General features: G+C 34.1%; 3 protein-coding genes across 9 annotated transcripts; 1 reads left to right on the forward strand and 2 right to left on the reverse strand.

Annotated features, from left to right (window-relative positions):
* Positions 1–458: 458 nt before the first annotated feature.
* LOC129287152 (uncharacterized) lies at positions 459–5,630 on the reverse strand. 6 transcript variants are annotated; one of them, XM_054923321.1, is made up of 12 exons: positions 5,364–5,630; positions 4,755–5,021; positions 4,294–4,408; positions 4,133–4,189; positions 3,951–4,013; positions 3,799–3,867; positions 3,512–3,604; positions 2,711–2,815; positions 2,559–2,636; positions 1,869–1,997; positions 1,033–1,138; positions 459–859 (listed from the first exon to the last, which is right to left on the reverse strand). In XM_054923321.1, the coding sequence occupies exons 2-12, from the start codon at positions 4,877–4,879 to the stop codon at positions 669–671; spliced, it is 1,131 nt and encodes a 376-aa protein (XP_054779296.1). In that variant the 5' UTR covers positions 4,880–5,021; positions 5,364–5,630; the 3' UTR covers positions 459–668. The 6 variants fall into 6 exon arrangements, with proteins under 6 accessions (XP_054779296.1, XP_054779295.1, XP_054779294.1 ...); XM_054923320.1 differs by having other exon boundaries at positions 4,755–5,064; XM_054923319.1 differs by having other exon boundaries at positions 5,210–5,630.
* A 655-nt stretch (positions 5,631–6,285) lies between these two features.
* On the forward strand, positions 6,286–10,180 carry LOC129285763 (uncharacterized). The gene is made up of 8 exons (XM_054921633.1): positions 6,286–6,804; positions 7,377–7,549; positions 8,533–8,626; positions 8,848–8,958; positions 9,062–9,151; positions 9,360–9,445; positions 9,555–9,619; positions 9,785–10,180. The coding sequence occupies exons 1-8, from the start codon at positions 6,481–6,483 to the stop codon at positions 9,889–9,891; spliced, it is 1,050 nt and encodes a 349-aa protein (XP_054777608.1). The 5' UTR covers positions 6,286–6,480; the 3' UTR covers positions 9,892–10,180.
* A 297-nt stretch (positions 10,181–10,477) lies between these two features.
* Positions 10,478–15,867, reverse strand: LOC129285762 (allantoate deiminase 2). 2 transcript variants are annotated; one of them, XM_054921631.1, is made up of 12 exons: positions 15,597–15,867; positions 14,796–14,887; positions 14,166–14,269; positions 14,006–14,090; positions 13,790–13,906; positions 13,418–13,527; positions 13,233–13,338; positions 13,059–13,145; positions 11,552–11,794; positions 11,309–11,434; positions 10,815–10,976; positions 10,478–10,735 (listed from the first exon to the last, which is right to left on the reverse strand). In XM_054921631.1, exons 1-12 carry the CDS (start codon positions 15,733–15,735, stop codon positions 10,616–10,618), a joined length of 1,491 nt encoding a protein of 496 aa, XP_054777606.1. In that variant the 5' UTR covers positions 15,736–15,867; the 3' UTR covers positions 10,478–10,615. The 2 variants fall into 2 exon arrangements, with proteins under 2 accessions (XP_054777606.1, XP_054777607.1); XM_054921632.1 differs by lacking the exon at positions 14,166–14,269 and having other exon boundaries at positions 15,597–15,732.
* Positions 15,868–18,394: the final 2,527 nt, after the last annotated feature.

Below are 18,394 nucleotides of genomic sequence, written 5' to 3' on the forward strand. Positions count from 1 at the left end.
TCATTTTTTGCAATTTTTGTAATTATTTTTTGTAATTTCCTGATTAACTAATAGTAATAGTCAAATTAAGCTTTTATTAATAACAAGAACAACATTACATTATTTTCAAATATTAAAAGAAAAACATTATAACAAAAATACATTTAAAATCTCAGATGTTCTTAAATTTATAGTTTAAAAATTAATTTGCCCTTTAACTCATTTATTTATGCTATGGAGACAAACAATGTTTATAAAATTATCATCATCTTTTCTATCTAGATTACAACATATGTTTTGTTGCTATAGCTTTAAGATAAAGGCATCCATATTCCATACAACAACTTAAAAGGAATGAACCAGAGTCTCGTAACTTAGAATATTTGATTATTATCATTATCTCGGGAAAAATCTCGATCACCAAAGTTTTTATTCATTTGTTTTCGTTTTTGGGTAACAATAATAAATATCATATTCCCTTACCTTCAAATTTCAGGCTTTTCAATAAACGGAAAAATTTTCGTCTGCGAGGTCAATAGCTTAATGGTAGATTTATAGAAAAAAAATCTTCACCTAATACTCCCCAATGATTCCCAAACTATTGCCATACCAGTCTATCTGCAAACTTCTCTAGCTCAATGATTAAGCATGAAACTCTCATTCTCAAGATGTTCAACTGGCTAGCGTCATCATCTCCAGGACTTCCAGGCTTTGCTCATTTTCTTTGCAAGATACCGGCTAGCGTTGATCCCACCTGAAGTCAGAAGACCAGAAATGGCCTGTCTTGCACTTGAAATCATAACTCTTCTTCTCAGGATACCCTGCAAGCATTTTGCAGCCTCTTCTCTCGAGCTAAAAGCAACGTCTTTTATGATTTGTCCTGAAATCATAGGACAAGTTTTTAATTATCTTTATCCTTAATTAATATCTGCCTCTAGTTAGATCTACAGTTCCACTATCATCAACTACCAACTGTCTGTGAGTTCAAGCAGGGAAATATTTGAAGCTGCCACAATGTTTCAGAAACAATCCTTTCTCAAGATACAGGCATACCAGTTTCACTCATTTTTGTCTTCTCTCCTAACTTCATACCCATCTGGTTTCTGATTGCCGGAGAAAGAGAAGAGACAAGAGAGCTAGCAGCTGATAAGTTACAATCCTGTTTTACAAAGTAAAAGAAATAAGTTCACTTGGATTATTCTACTTTAAAGATGTGAGACAATCTATGACAGGTTGGAAATCCTGAAGGAGATGAGAAGCACTAAATATCTGAAAAGATTGCCTCTGTCTTCCTCTTCTACTTCCTTTAGAAATGGAAACTGAGAAAGAACTGCTTCTTCGTGACAACATAAAGCAAGCATTAAATAACAAGTTCGACATAAATAAAAGAAATCTCAAGGACCAGTTGACTACAACAGTGGTTACCCATTAAGCAACCTTTAGTTAGAATAACCAAAGGCTTGATTTACAAAATGGAGAATAACATAATGTGGAGATATGTGGTTTATGGGATTCACTAGTTTGTGCTTTGTACAGTAGAGTCAGATACATGTGACGCAATAGAATCAATGGCTTCCCTTCAGAATTCTGCATCGTGTATTTAAAGAAAGTCGCTAGTATAAATGTAGAGCGTGATCAGGTTAAGTACAATGATGAGCTATTCTAGCTTTTTGCTCCTTTTGGCTTGTTTGGAGAATTTTTTGTTAATTCTCATTTGGTGATATCTTATCATCCAACAATTTTACTCTTTTTTTTTTTTTTATTTGTAATGAAATTTCTACTTCTGTCCAGGAAAGAAAATTGTTGGACAAGAAAAGAATAAATCCATATTTCAGCTCAGTTAGTTCTTAACTTCAATCCGCCTCTGAAAAATACCCAAGAATTAATACCTGAAAGACTTCTATTTGGCCATTAGAAGTTGATGATAGTCCCAATAACTTCTTAGCCTCGTACTCTTCGAGAAATGGCTTATATATCGAGTGGAATAGATTAAACTGCCCCGTCACAATTTTTTTCACCTGGATCATATGACAAATAGAGGAATCTCGGTGAGAACAATAGACAAATATTCTGCCTTCTTTGAGGAAAGAAGTTGCACCAGCTACATACAATTTTACATATTTGCCTCCAGTCCCATGAGAAAAAGCAAGAAAGGATATATGCAGGGAATATTTCATTAATCTCAGTAAAGTAGACAATGACAATCATTGAAAACACCAACCCTTTCCTTTTCTCCTGCTCAATGCCAATTTTCGTAAAGTTGAATATGACAAACAGTGAAGCAGTAGTAAAGGAGAAGTATTTAGAAAATAATAACAGCATAAAAAAAATATCTTGTTGAAACAGGTTGATGCAGCAAGTTATAGTCAAATTTGGCATTCCATGGAGGCATAACTCAGCTTATTAAAGCATTCATATGTACAAAGTAATCTAAAACCTACAACCAAATTGACACAGAGTTTCAGCAGATCACCCAACTCATGGTATAGCGTTAGGTGAGAGCATTGAGCCCGTCTGTATGATGAAGACATCAACAGTTCCAAAACATGCCTTACAAAAAAGATGCGTTTGGGGTCTACCTTATTTTTATCCTCTGCAAATAGCATACGTAGGTCACCGATATATGAGAGACTACACACCTTGGAATACAGATCTTCCTGCAAGAATATGCTTTAATCATTTTAGTAGGTTTAACCCCTAAAATAATTAGTTAAATAAGAAAGAAATAAACCTCTGTGAATTCCGAAGGAAGAAAGAGAAGAGCAGCTGATATTGCAGCTCTCAGGTTAACAGAATTGGCGTTTGCAATGTCCAAATTATCTATCACTATATGAATCTGCACATAATGTGCACCCAGAGAATTAGGTCATGGATTAAGATTATGATTAAAATATAGGACATGGAAAAGAATGAGAAAGATATGGCACAACAATTGAAACAAGCACTCGTAAGAGTACCCTCAGAACCTAAAATCCGCTAAATTAGACCAAAAAATCAAGTCTCAAAAAGTAATGAGAGCTAAGTAACAAGATAGGATTGTCAGCTAAGTAAATCTGTAACTAAACAAATTTATTATAGAATATAGAACTTTGTAACAAGCAATATGCATCACTGCTATGTGCTTAAGAGAGAAGTTATCGAGGCCTTATCTTTGATATTAAGTGTATTATAACACACATTTGGATCCAGAAATTAGAAACGACAATGAAAATAATGCTACAACTTATGTGACATGTGCTTTGAGTTGAACAACAAACAAAGATTTCAAATAAATAAGTTTTTCTGCGAACTAAAATGAAGACACAGTTAACTAGCACCGTTCTATTTATTTGTTTATCTTCACCTGCATGTTATCTTTCAATTAGAGCACTGAAAAGTTGCCCAAAAAAAAAAAAATTTAGAGCACTGAAAACATATATCCATTTTTTTATTAGACGGCCGTAAATAGGCACATCCAAAACAAGTAATCCCAAGTCAAACAATTGTAATATGTGAAGCTGCTTATCCAAAGTGGAAAAAGCAAGATACATACTGGTTTTTGTAAACGACCGCTCAAGTAAAACCTCTCCCAACAGAGTACATCTTTAAGTAAGTCACGCATTTGAACAACCCCGTATTTGAACATCTGTGTACATTTGCTGATAAATTAGGGAACAAATGGCATGAATCATAATTTAGAGGAGCCTGAGAAAATAAATACTCACGTGATGCAATTTAAAAACATGCCAATATGTACAATTGGCAATTATAAGCTATTGAATATGTGATTATGAGCATTTAGTTTATTCACACACCATTGAGTCTTCAAGCTGTAAATACCTTTCTATTCCAACTAACAAAAGGGTTGAAATGAACTCCCACACCAATTTTATCCGCAACTTCGGTAACCTCATATATTATATCAAGATTTAGCATCAGATAAGTGGGTTAACATAATCAATTCAAATATACAAGAACTGAGAGAGGAATACCAGTCTCGCGCCACCAAGGTGCACCATCCACGACGCATAGTGATTTCTGTTCAATTTCAGGTTCTTTGTAGTGCCATTGCACAATGGAGAAAAAGAAAGACAGAGAGAGAAAAAGCCAACTCTATAAGGTGCACATAGCAGTAAAATAAGTGCATAAGATAAGACAACGTATTATATTTTACCTCAGAATGCCACTGGTAGGGATCTGATACACCAAGAATATAGTCTGTCATGGTTGACTAAGAAGCCAAAATTCTCAAAATTGAGAGCAAATAATTCGAAGAAAAAAAAATTTGGTAACAAATAATGAAGAAAACTAGGGAGTTCTAGTCAAAAGAGAAACCTTGTCTTGGTTGTTTGGATGAAGGGATGAGCCATAGACGCAGGCAAACTCCACAGGGGGAAGAATTTTAAGAAAATTCCTAAATTCTGCTTTGTTCTCATCCTCCGTGATTTTACTGGATCAAAGTTCAAACATTAATTGACAGTCATCTCATGAGAAATTCACACGAGAGACTGGTACAACCACAGCGCCATATCACAAAAAACGTATTCCTAACGACCAAAGAAGATTATTTTACTCGCAGGCACAGCAAATAACAGTGCTAGAAAGTAAAACTCCAACATTCCCCATTAAACAAAAGAACAGTTAAAGCTGAATGGGAATTTCATCGAACACTTAATGTGCAAGAAAAGAGCAGTATGTGAAAATTTTCGTGGCATAAAAAATAGCGTCTTTGATGCATCTCAGTGAAGGTTCTTCCTCGGACATAAAGTGGCTTCTTTTTTATGCTCCCAACCTACCTCTCACATGCGGATTCGCCATTAATATTGGTGCTTGTAACAACATTCTTTAAGCTGAGATATTTATAAGGCCTTTGCCTAGCTTGGAGAAGTGGATTTTGCAAAGTGTGTTGCCTCTCCTCCATATGCGCCACCTCTGGGGACCCTCTTCAGAGGAGCGCGGCAACTCTAACTCTGAGACTCGTGTCCGGATTCTCTGAGAGTAGTTTTTTCTGCGCGTCTCTGCGTGGCGAACTATGCTCAATTGTCCACACTATCGGGTCCAAACTTCAGAACCAACAAGAACAATCAATTGCATAATCTTTACTGCCTAGTGCACACATTCACTTGTTAGATCCTCATCGAAAGAAAACACAGCGTAAGCATAACCAAAGAGGAGAAACAGGGATGAGCAGGTAGGAGAAACTAAATATTGAACAGACGAAAATGGATGTGAAAGAAAAACTCTCATTTACTTTTGGGTCTAATTCCAAGTCGGGTCAAAACGACAGGAATTCTCAACTCTTCGTTATGGAAGGGAAAATTACTTCTCCCTTTTCTTCGCACCAAAATGATGGCTTCTCTTCTAATAACCTCAAGAAATGATATAAATGGAATCGAAACCATCACCTTCCACTTATAAAACAATTCACATGCCATTACGTAAAGGCCATTCACAAATTGCCTCCATTTCTGAGCATCATGTGACTTGAACCTATCCAAGTAACAGTACAAGCAACCTATGCTCTTGACCGGCTTGCAGTCTTTGCACAAACTATCACCAATATGTAAAGCTTCTTCTGGATACAATATTCCCAGCTCTCTCGAATTTTTTTGGTTTAGTCTCTCAAAACCTTCGAGGCCAGAATATATACCAAAGTCACACTCAAATCCGTGCATCAAACACATCACATACATGACATGAATTCAAAATCATCAAATTATGTGTGCAAAAATTCCAATTTTAATATACCATAATAGAACTTCTTTCTTTTTTTATGGTATCGAAACAAAACTATTCATAGGCCTTCTCTCATACAACTCATACTTCTAAATTTAGTGGTCCTTGACATTGATAAATTTGTAGTCACATTAAATTTTTCATGTTTGATATATAATTTTCAAAAGTGGTTTCCGGGTATGCAGGAGTACATGGAAACACAGCATGACATTCAAAAACTGTAAAAATGGGATTGTAGAAATCATAAATCATAAATATGTAAATTACTTGTCAAAAGAACTTGAGGCGAAACATGTTTAAAACCTACCTAAACAAGCCTCCTTTCTCATACATCATGGTCATAGCAGTAACATAGCGTAACTGATAGTGACAATGTCAGGTTCTTATCCTTATAAATGAATCTCTGACATAGGTTTTGTACCGAGATCTAAAACAAAATAAATTCTTCATTTTACTGAATTAATAATCAAGTCAATTCATTTTAAAAACAATTCAGTCTAAAATAAATATAAATGGAATGAACCTTCAAACACCCTTGACAAGTTGACATGGTATAATTTTCTTTTTTAAGAAAAAAAAGAAAAAAGAACATTACAACACCATTGCACTGAGACAATTTTTTTCAATTTCGCCGTATCTTCTTCCTATTGGCTCTTGCTTGGTCTTGGCTCTTGAGGATGACTGGCACTGCTGAAATTTTGTGAAGTTAATTTCACATAAATATTCTCAGCACTTGAATCAAAAAGGCTCAAAAAGACTGCCCTTTTCTTCAAAAATCAAACCCTTATGATGGGAAGCACTTCGTGTTTCACTACAATAGCTGTTTTTGGACCTCGAAATCCTTCTCGACATTTCTCTAACCTCTCTAACAATGCCTGTTACATGTGGTCTAAATCCCCAAATTTGCTCTTCTCCACCTCCACAAGTTCGAATTCGGGAATCAGATTAAAGTCCGCAACATCGTTACCCAGGGCGACCCCTTTGCAGGTATCAGAAGATGCTCCCATCGAAGAATCGGAGCCTTCATCTCCTAGAGCAATTGGCCAACATGACCTACTCATTGTAGGTCCTGGTGTTCTGGGTCGTTTGGTAGCAGAAAAATGGCGGGAGGTACTGTGCGACTGTTTCGTATCTCTGTGTCTCTAGCGTTTCTCCATGGCGGTTTCATAACGATAGCATATTTCTTGAGTGTTTTTCAATTATGATTCCTTCATGCAGATAGTTCTTTGTGCTCTGAGTTACTGTGATGATAACAATAGCAAGAGGACAGATGTGAAACATCAAGATATGACTATGATTTATGAACTATGAAGCGCCCATAAAAAGCATTGTAGTATTGTGTCAAAGACTCAAAATGCACTTGCACCCCATTTTATGGTTAAACTAGCTTCAATTCCAGTGCATTGCACGGGAATTCAGAAAAATAAATAAACAGCCTTGTCAATAATCAATAAACAGTAAAGTAACAATGTTTTCTGTTATACTTTTGTATATATAATGATAATGATTGCACTTGCGTACTACAGGTTTGTCATGTTTGCTCTATTCATATTGCATCATGTGCACGTGTTTGTGTCAGTATTGGCACTTCTTTTATTACGGAACCTTTCTTCATATTTATGGCAAGGTGAAGTGATACAATGCAACTTTTTGGCACTCTTAATATATGTGCATGCATGCAGGAAAGTCCAGGTTGCCAGGTTTATGGGCAGACAAAGACCACTGATCATCATGATGAATTAGTTCAAATGTGTATCAATCCATCTCTGAAATGGACAGAATCTACTCACAAGTTTCCCTATGTTATTTATTGTGCCCCACCTTCCCGGACTTTTGACTATTCTGGAAACATCAGGTGAGATGCAGAGGTCATTTCATGATTTTATGGAAATGTTATGATTCTGTCCCAATTATGTGTTCAAATGTTAATTACTCCAGCAAGTTTAAGGCTTGAATTTGGTTAGCTTGTTTTGTTGAGGACCTTTTCCCTTCTATTGGTTATAACTTACGTATTCTACTTCACTTTCTAAGCAGTCTACTGCAAGCCTACAGCTAAAGGAAGTTGTACTTGCATTAATTTATGATTTTGATATTAGTTTATATGTACAATGAATATTGTTGTGTACGTAATTTAAGTAATTAATATGTATTTTGAATATGAACGTTCTTATATGATGGTCAGACTATTTTTTTATGATCACCTGAAAATGTAATATATATATATATATATATATATTATGCTGATTTGTGCTCCATGAGCACAATGAACATGAAATGAAAGTTATAATTCATGCATGATACATGCTTGCGCAAAATGCTCTGAACTTTCCCTAATGAATTTTCCTTTCTTGATGATTTTGGCACTTAATTTCTTGTGAATCTGTATTCCCTGTTCAAAATTTGTTTACCTTCCATGCAGTTCATTTTATTTTGTTGAAAAAATGATCATATTTTAAAGTGATGATATGACTAGTCAGAGAATATTCATAATCATCTTTGTAACATTGCACTGTTGACTTACTTGGGTGTCAAAGAGAAAGAGTGGATAATTGACTTTCTGGTTATGTTCTTAACCATGATCTTCTTTAGGGGTCTATTAAGTGCATCGATTTTTATATCTATAATTTGAAAGTTTTCCTTAGTTTTATCATATTCCTGTAATAAACCAAATTGGCTGTCCAGATCAACTAGGATTGTCCAGGTCATCTTCATCTACACAATTTGGTTATTAGCAGCCTAAAATGAAATGAGTATTACTGGGCAACAGGAAAAGGCGCAATATTATTGTAACTATCATAATTTGAACTCTTACATTGATATGGATTGTTGTTCGATCAGGCAAGCTGCATTAAGCTGGAATGGTGAAGGTTCTTTCCTTTTTACCTCAAGTTCTGCGCCATATGATCGTAATGATAATGGACCATGTGATGAGGTAGGTGATACATCCAAATATCAGTATTTTTCTCTTTCCGTCTACCACCCTTTTTTCCTTTTTTTTTTTTTTAATTTTAATCACGGGGACTGTTCTTGGCAACTTTAAGAAATTGGCTTCTGCTTCTCTTTCCAAAATTTATTGTGACTTTGATTTGCACAAATATACTTGGACGTTTTCTGATAGTCCTTTACATAGGATTTTATATACCTTCATTGTAGGATACTCCATCTGTGCCAATCGGGAAGAGCCCCAGAACAGATATTCTTCTAAATGCTGAAAATGTGGTGCTGGAGTCTGGTGGTTGCGTTCTAAGACTGGCGGGGCTTTATATATCCTTTATGGAATTCAAGATATTAGCATTACAAGAATTCTTTAATCTGAGTTCTTATGGATGTTATGATTGTGTCTCTAGCCAACCTTGACATATTTCACAAAGCAGATAGAGGTGCACACAGTTACTGGTTAGAAAAGGGTGTTGTAGATAGTCGTCCTGACCACATCCTGAATCTCATACATTATGAGGTCAAAGTTTCTTTTTATCTCTATTTACTTTTCTGTATTTTATGAGCAATGGTCTGATTTTCCCAATTCTTCTTCAGATTTGTATTTCATGCCATGAAGCTGCTTTGATATTTTCTTTGATAATTCGTCGACATATTTGTAGTCATTCAGTAATGGTTATCTTGATGGAGTTAAAGATGATGCTCATTTGGACACTCTTCCACTCCAGGATGCAGCTTCCCTCTCAGTTGCAATCTTGAAGAAAAAAATTCGCGGAAAGATTTTCTTGGGTTGTGACAATCATCCTTTATCTAGGTTATATGCCCATCTCTGTAGCTTTGCAATTCTCATTCCTGTTACTTTCATATCTCTGGTGAATTTCTATTTAAATGCTCGTTTTATCCTGTTTTCTTTATGTTTGCAGGCAAGACATGATGGACCTGATTAATAGAAGTGGGAAGTTCAATAAAACATTTGATAAATTCACTGGTCAGTCAGTTTCTTGTTTAGTTGTGAAATTCATGTCTCAAACTTAAGTTTAACTACTTTGTTTTCTCAGTGAAGTTCTTCAAGTGGTTGTCACCACTTTCTAGAATAAAAACTGTAACATATCAATATTTTTCATTCTGATTGGTGTTTAACATTCCATTTCAGGAACTAACGATCCTCTAGGTAAAAGATTAGACAACTCCAAAACTCGCAATGAAACAGGGTGGGAGCCAAAGTACCCTAGTTTTGCTCATTTCCTCGAGAACTTATGAACAACTATTTTAAGTAAATCTTTAATCAATGTGAAGAGGACATAATGCATTTCTCAGAGAAGGGCCATCAGTTGCTTATTTGATGTAAAACACAGACTCAGACTTACTTGGTTATTCTGAATATCTTGAATCTCAATTTCACACCAGCAAAGATTTTTCTGATTTCTAAAATGACACACTCGAGCTCCATTTGGTATAAGGGAATTGAATTCTCATTCTCTCAATTCTTTTATGTAATGTTTTGTCATGTTTGTGTAACATTTGATTCGATCATTTTCATTTTTTTAAATAGAGTGCCAGAAATTTTTCTTCTTTAAATTATTTTTTTATTTCATTCCTTATAACAAAGAAACCCATTTGAAACTCAATATATCATGTTTGACCAAAAAAAAAAAATCAGTATATTATGTGTAATCAGGAAGTGATTCTGGTGTCATTATCAAAAGAAGAATGTTCAAGGTCAATTAGTGCATGTATTAACTAATTTCCGTCTAGTTATATAACATTTGTAAGATCTTTCACTCAAGCTGTTCCTATTTCCTTTTATCTGCATGGAAAAAGTGGCAAATTTGGAGCCCACTAGAGATAACAGAATAACCCATTTCATTTACACAACTGCAAGGAGACAGAACCTTCAAAAGGAACAGTAGCATCTTGAATGCAAACTCAATAGATTAACCAATAATTACATGTTACATCTACATTATTACTCTTTTACAATTTATTATAAGGTTTCCAGAAATGACAAGATTGCTAAACTGGCTGCCCAAACATCATTGTCCAGCACATGTTCCTCTGGAGAGTGACTTATGCCTCCACGGCATCTCACAAAGAGCATTCCAACCTGTTCAAATTCTCACTCATTTTCCCATCTTGCTGGGCAAATTACATATCAACTTGCAAAGAGAGGATATAAATGTTACCTTGGCTAAATGAGACATGGCCATTGCATCATGCCCTGCTCCACTCATTAGGACTGGCACCTCACCCTGAATGTCCCCCTCCATCCTCTTAAATGCTGAGTAGGCTGCAGATTTAAGCTGTGAGCTCAGTTCAGCATCACAAGCCACAGCACCTGCATCATGCTGTGGTCACAACAGCAAAGTCATTGAGCATACTTCCTTAGAGACCATAGCAAGGTTTTCACTTTTCACTTGAGAGTTTAAGCCTTTATGTATAAATAATCTGACATGATATCAAGTCTGCATAGCTAGATTAGCAATTCAATCTTTTGTCATTCTTTTCAAAACAAGATATGAAAGGTTTATGATTCTTGCGTACGTCAGACGTCAAACCCAAAGGACTTTACCTAAGAAGCATTGGAGATTATAATAAAGGTATTTATGACTATAGAATTGAAGGAGTCCTTGATAGATGGTAATGCTAGTCAACAAACAAATGATCGCCTGTACCGTACCTTACGCTCGATGTTACAGGAAACTGAACGCTTGTCACATATCTGATACATGCGTCTAGATAGTTCGTACATAACAGCCTCACGCCCAGTATCATCCATTGCCCGTATGTCCACAGTATATGTAACCTGAAACAATTTGGTATATTGTCATCAAAGTTATTAACTATGGCTATAAGGAGGAATATAAGGCATTCCCACTTGGATTTCTTCAGGTCAGCAGCGTTTGAGAGATATAGCTCTTGCCTGGCCTGGAATGACATTACTGGCACTTGGCCATGTTGATATTTCACCCACTGTACAGACAAGAGAACTTGAAAGTGATTTCACCGTATCATCTCCACATTGACCACCATCAGAAAGGTACTCCTCAGGATTTTTACAGAGGCTTTCTAGAGTTAGAATCAATTCAGCTGCAGCAGTCATTGGGTCTTGGCGCATAGACATTGGGACTGTTCCAGCATGACCTTGTGAACCTCTCACTGTAACCTGCGTAGATGATTATTTTCAAGCAAATTAAGATCAGAATGAGGAGAATCACACTAATGAAGATGTTTTCACAAGCATTGATGGTGAAGAATTTTGATGTAGATGCATCACATCACAAAATTTTATTTGGCGAGAAGTTAGCATCTTGTCTTTCACATGCTTGAAGAAACCCAAGCCTTGTTTGCAAGAAAAGTTGGCTAACCATGCTATTATATCTTGTTGGATACATTAATTGTATAGGAAAGTAGCACACCAAAGGAAAGGAACTAATGCATCAGAACTTACGAATGTGTGGGCAGTTGTAGGATGCACTTTGGGTTTATTCCAATGTAGATTTATTTTTTCAGTAGTAAAACTAAATAGACCCAGTTGACTAAAACTCAGTTAATTTTCTGCCAAACTGTTTCCTTTGTCGATATATTTTGACAAGAGATTGAAAAGAAATACATGTATATGTATATGGCAGGCCATTGAATGAAACTTAGCAGGTTATTAATACAACAAACAGAACAGAGCTAATGATCCGTGTGAGGGGTTGACATGTTATGGCCCTGCTAGGCTCTCTCAGCATCCGAATTCGGTACTCTACTGATCTACTCATCCTTAAGATGATATCTGAATCATTTAGATTTGATTTGAACCAACTAGTTTTAAAAATTTTTAAATCAAAACTTCTTTTTTAAACAAAAATCAGTAGTTAGAAGATTATTTTGCATTATGCAACTGTTAAAATAAAAAATATTAGAATATTTAGAATAAAATAAAACCTAAACTGTTTAATTTTAATCTGAACGGCACAGATTAAACAATGAGCATAAAGCATCCAGCATGGAAGCCAAATTTGCAGCACTCCTTAATATGCTAAATATAAAACAGTTAAAGACCCCAAATGCCCAGTTTACCAAAATCAAATCTCAATTCTGGTTCAACTCATTTAGCTTGTGGTATCATTTTGGTACAGTTTTTGTGAGAATTTTCTAAGAACTCTTCTTTATCCCCTAATAAAATGCAGGGTGGTGACAAGACAGTTCCTATTTCATATCTGATTTATGAAATTTTCGTGTTGCACGGCCGTTTAAATTTATACTAGAAGTTAAATTAGTCCTTTTGAAGTAAAGCCCATTTTTTCTGATAATGCCTCTATCTTATTTCCTTTTGGTGACACTTTTATATTCAAATAATAAATCAGAAGCATGTGTTTTACATTATCGTTTTCTACCAAGAGCCATTTAGACAAAGTTCAGGCTGAAATATTTAAGTTCACCTTCAATCGTGTCTGGCCAGCTATGCCTTTAACCACACCGAGGGGATAACCAAACCGTTCTAGCACAGGACCTTGCTCAATGTGAACCTGTAGCGTGGGGAAAAATGTGCACATAAATTTTCAACTAGAGAGGAAAAGGGCTGGATAGTTGAAGAAAGCAAATGACTGCTATACCTCAACATATCCCCAAACAGATGTTGGGTCATACTTGAGCTTTGAAAGACTCTCCTCTGTGACTTCTAAAGAGTTCTCCTTAAGAACATCTTCCAATGCCATGCCCCTGTAAAGGATATATAGATAGATAGGTTTAATATAAGAAATTTCATTGAAGACATAACCAGGAAGTCACTAGGTGAAACCTCTTGTCAGTTGTCTTTAAAGCTGTTGCTGGTAAAATTCCGGCTATAGCACCACTGCCCAAGAAAGTAGTTTGAAACCTCACTCCTTCTTCATCACTAAAAGCAATCACCTGCAGGATTCACTTAAGGAAAGGAATTAAGATGACATCAACAAAAGAGAAGCCTAGCTTCTAACATGTCCAGTGTTTTCGCTTACCTCTTTTGAAATGATTTCTTGGGGCATATCATTATTAATGAACACAAATTAGTTTTGCATTTTTGGTAATTGAAAAGGAACATAGATAGGATGCACTACAAAGACGTTTCAATTTAACCTTTGAATATCATAACTTACTCATAAAAAGATTATAACTAAGAAGTTACAAGGCTAACCTCGACAGGGCGCCTTAGCTGTCCAAGTTTTCCAGTCATATGCATAGCCTTTAATGCAGATACTGCAGATATTATTCCAAGTGATCCATCGAACATCCCAGCATCAACTACAGTATCCTATTCAAAAGAACAAGAAACCATTAATATTGAAAAAAAAAAAGTTTCATCAATTGTTAAGGCTACATAAAATAAATTTTGGGGACATAAATGCATCACCAAGTGAGAACCAATCAATAAAGCCTCGGCGTCTGCATTTGCACCCTCCACTCGGCCATGTACATTCCCCATTTCGTCTACCCACCTGGAAATAAGCATAATCATCAGCCAAACTTTCAAAGAATCAAATGTTCAGAGATGAAAAAGTCAAAAAGCTAACGTTCTCAAGCCAGCATCCTCCATCCATGTTTGAATAAGATTTATTGCTCTCATGGATGCCGGACTAAAAAATGTCCTCTCCAAATGGCCACTTCCATCACTCACCTGTTCATCCAGACCGGGAGCAACATATCAATACAGTCAATCTTATGGTACACCAGCCACTGGAACGGATTAACCTCTAAGTAGAGGTTATTTGAAGAAATACCAAAACTGCTAGTTTTTTTTTTTTTTTTATAAAAAAAAAAACACATTCTCAATCCTTAAGTGTTTTATATTAGATTCTTTAATATAATTATAATATGTGGAGAATCTTTCTCTAAGCTGTCAATACTGTAGTGCGAAGATTTATCATATGCTTAATTCACATATTATACTTTTAGCAGAGAACTGATAGTCAGCGCCAAAAAAATAAAATAAAATAACTTATACATTTGTTGTGATTCACATTATTGCCAAAACTTTGATAGGGGTAACATTTTTTTTTAAATTGGAAAAAAAAAAAAGAACATTGCTGAAAATACTAAGCTTCAAAAATGGAAGATTTTTTTTTCAGCATATATCTGGTAACACAAAATTCACATGTCCCAGTGTGACTAGCAGTAATAGCGGATGAGTTTAGCTTAGATACCTTTCCAAGTTCATGAAGTCTTGCCACTGCCTCATCTCTTAGAATTTGAGGGAATAAATCACTTCTGTTTTCTAAATCTTCAGTTCCATTACCTAATCATTGCAAACAACTTCTTTAGCACGTCCATCTAGTCATGGCCAATCCATCAACAAGAAATTCTCATTTTCTTTTCTTTTTAGATCATTTTCTTAAATAGGGGGGTTCTTATCATAAATCACCAAAAGAATCCCTGTTGTCAATAGCAGAATATTCATCATTTTCTTTTTCTTTTTGCAAACAGAAATCTGGCCAGCACATAAAGTACCCAATACCCTGCTATGAACATCTCGATCCATTTAAGAATGATTTAAACATAGACGTCAACCTTAATGTATTAAACTATCACTCATCATTGTCAATAATAAGCGCTGACAAGTTCTAAGTCAATGGAAATCCTCCTGGATTGGATTACTCAAAAAGTATTCAAAAAATAAAATTATAAACGTAATCACCACCACGTGAGACAGTGCATCCTTAGAATCACCACCGAAATGAGACTTAATCTTGAGAAAGTTCAAAAGCAACTTAATAATATCAAAAGCAATGATCCTGATAAAACAAATCAATCGGTTCAACGCTTACGAACAAGTCAGAAACACGGGCAAGCGGAACTCTTGACTTGGACCCAAAACACACACAGGTAGACAAGAGAAATAAATAGCCGCAGTAAAATAATCAAAAGATGAACTCGTTTCTTTTCAGAGATTACAACGTCAGGATACGGCAAGTTGCAAGATAAAACAGAACGGAAGTAAACATTACCAGAAAAGACAAAAGCAGAAGAGGAGGCCGAGGATAAGAAACAGAAGGAGAAGAAGAAGAGGCACGGAGGGATCAAAATCGACGAAGAGCAATAGGTGGGTTCACGAGATTTGAAGCATTTGGTAATGGGGGAAGACATGGCGGGTTGAAGAAGGAGGAGCAGAGAGGGGCAGAGCAGGAGATGATTTGTTGTGCTACGGCTTCTCAATGTCAAGTTCTCAACCGCGGCAGGCTACAACTACACGTTGAGCTTTTGTGCTTGTGGTGGTGCTGATAGGCCGATAGCTGATAGTGGCGGCTTCCTCTTCATCGATTGAGCCGTCACATGCACGACCGTCTGCCTGATGGGTCCCGCACGTGACTCCACTGAATCACTGATACAAGTGCCGCTTTTCCACCACATCCCTGGGACCAGAATATTCACCTCTCTCTTTTTCTTTTTAAATTTTTTCATATTTTATATAATTTTTGATATTTAATTATTTGATACACAACACGACACTCCATCTCTTAAATTATAAGATAATTTAAAATAAAATTATGCATGCTATTAAAATATAATAATGACATTTTATAAAATTATTTTTAAAATAAAAATTTAAAAATATTTCCGTACATTTAATCACTACTCTCTTTTCAATCTAAAATATAAGTATTTTTTTAACTAATTTTATTTTAAAATATAAGTAACTTAGTATATGTAAAAAAATTTCTCATTTCATCCATTATTTTTATTAACCTAAATCCTCATATAAATTTATTTATAACTCATCATGAAATACATTGATAATTGAGACTAGGCAAAAAAAGAAATATTCTCTCCATTTAAAAATGTAAAGTATTTTTTGGAGAAGTTGGATGCTTAAAAATATAAGACATTTTTAATATTTTAAAGTATAATCATAGTTTTTTTTTCTAAAAATACCCTACTTTATATTTATTATCGGGTGTTTAATAATGATAAATATGAAAAAGATAAGATTAGTTAAAAAAGTAGGTAAATACTTTATTGGGGGTGAGATTCAATTAAAAATGTTTTACATTTTTAAAGAATGGAGTATTTATTTTTATAAGAATGTGAAATTTTACAAATTTTTTTAAAAAAATTATTTATATTTTGGAGTGGAAAGAGTATGCTGCAATATTATTTTAATTCTCTCTTCATTTAAAAAATAATATTAAAAATATCATTAATAAATTTTTATTTTTATTAAATTATTTATATTTTGAAATAATAATTTTTAAAAATTTTTTATAATGTAAAATAGAAGGAGTTAAATTAAATTAAATTATTATCCGATGTAGTCGGTCACCTAGATCATTCTCATACAATACAAGTAATACAAGCAACGGAAACGGAGGATCCATGAAGAGTTTTAATTACGAAAAAGGACCGAGGAATTTTGAAATTGTTCTTGAATTTCTGATATGACATCAGACTAGAAGATTAAATGTCAGAAGTGGAAATTAGTCTTGCTTGTCATTTTTTAATATCATGTTTGTTATCTTTGGCACTCAAGTTTGTTAAATTGTGATTACTATCCTCCTAATTTTATTTATAAATTATTTTTAACATATTTTATTAATATTAAAAAAATTAAAATTTTATTTTAAAATTTAATAAATTTTCAACTTTATTTCTATTAAATATATACATTTCAATGACATATTTTCTCTCTTTAATATTCAATAAAGGATAAAAAATTTATAATAAAAATTTAATGACGTGATTTATAAATAGGATCAAAATTTTTTTTTCTCTATTCTATAAATAAGGCAAGAGGTAGTACTTGTCATTATCCATATAAATATTCACGAAAACAATACTCTCACTTGTAACAATAACAGTTTAATAAATATAGCACATTTTTAATCATATTTGACTTCTCGATGGACAAATATATATATATATATATATACATATATAAGTGTGAAAAATAACAAGTATGATGTTGAAAAATGACAAGCAAGATTACTTTAGACTTCTCACATTGAATCATCTTGTTGGATGCCATGTTAGAAATTTCAGAATAATTTTACTTTCAAATATAAAAAATATTTTATATTTTTTAATGGGGGAAGTAATATTTTTTTTAATACAATCAAATATATACAACCATATGAATATTAGGATGGAGTATAGAATATCTTTCAAGAGTAAAATGTGGCTACGATGCTGCTGCCACTGTTAATATAATAATAATAATAATAATAATAATAATAATAATAATAATAATGTTGTTGTCTCTATTATTGAGTGGCGAAAAATTATTGCTCAGTATAAAAAAAAAAATCATCGCTCAGCAAGAAGGTTGGAAAGTGACATGGCTCAGAGAGAACACAGAGGCATGACATGAGGCATGCGTTGAGCCTTAATTTATGTTTCTTCAAATGGTAATAAACTCAGTCTAATTATAGTTTATAAGTTTTAATAAACAATCCACGAGCCTTCAGGAGAAAAAATGGTGTCGCCACTCAGGAATGATCTAGAAACAAAATATAAATATGAAAATATCATCATTAATAATTTAGAATAAATTGTATGTACTATAAATTACGAAGGTAGATTCATCTCCAGTTTCTTGTCAATGCGTCTACTTCACTCTAATTGTATCTATTTTTTATGATAAAAAACATCATACAAGTTATAATCTTATTGAAGGTAAGGGTATAAGACTAATTAATATACATACATACATATATATAATTGTATTTGAATTTGATGAACAATTAAAGATGATTTATTTATGCGAACCAACATATTAATTATTAAATGATGTGATATTCAATGTGGCCAA

Source organism: Prosopis cineraria, unplaced genomic scaffold (genome assembly GCF_029017545.1).
Source record: "Prosopis cineraria cultivar Desert tree isolate PC_DT_omini unplaced genomic scaffold, ASM2901754v1 PC11, whole genome shotgun sequence".
NCBI lineage: Eukaryota > Viridiplantae > Streptophyta > Magnoliopsida > Fabales > Fabaceae > Prosopis > Prosopis cineraria.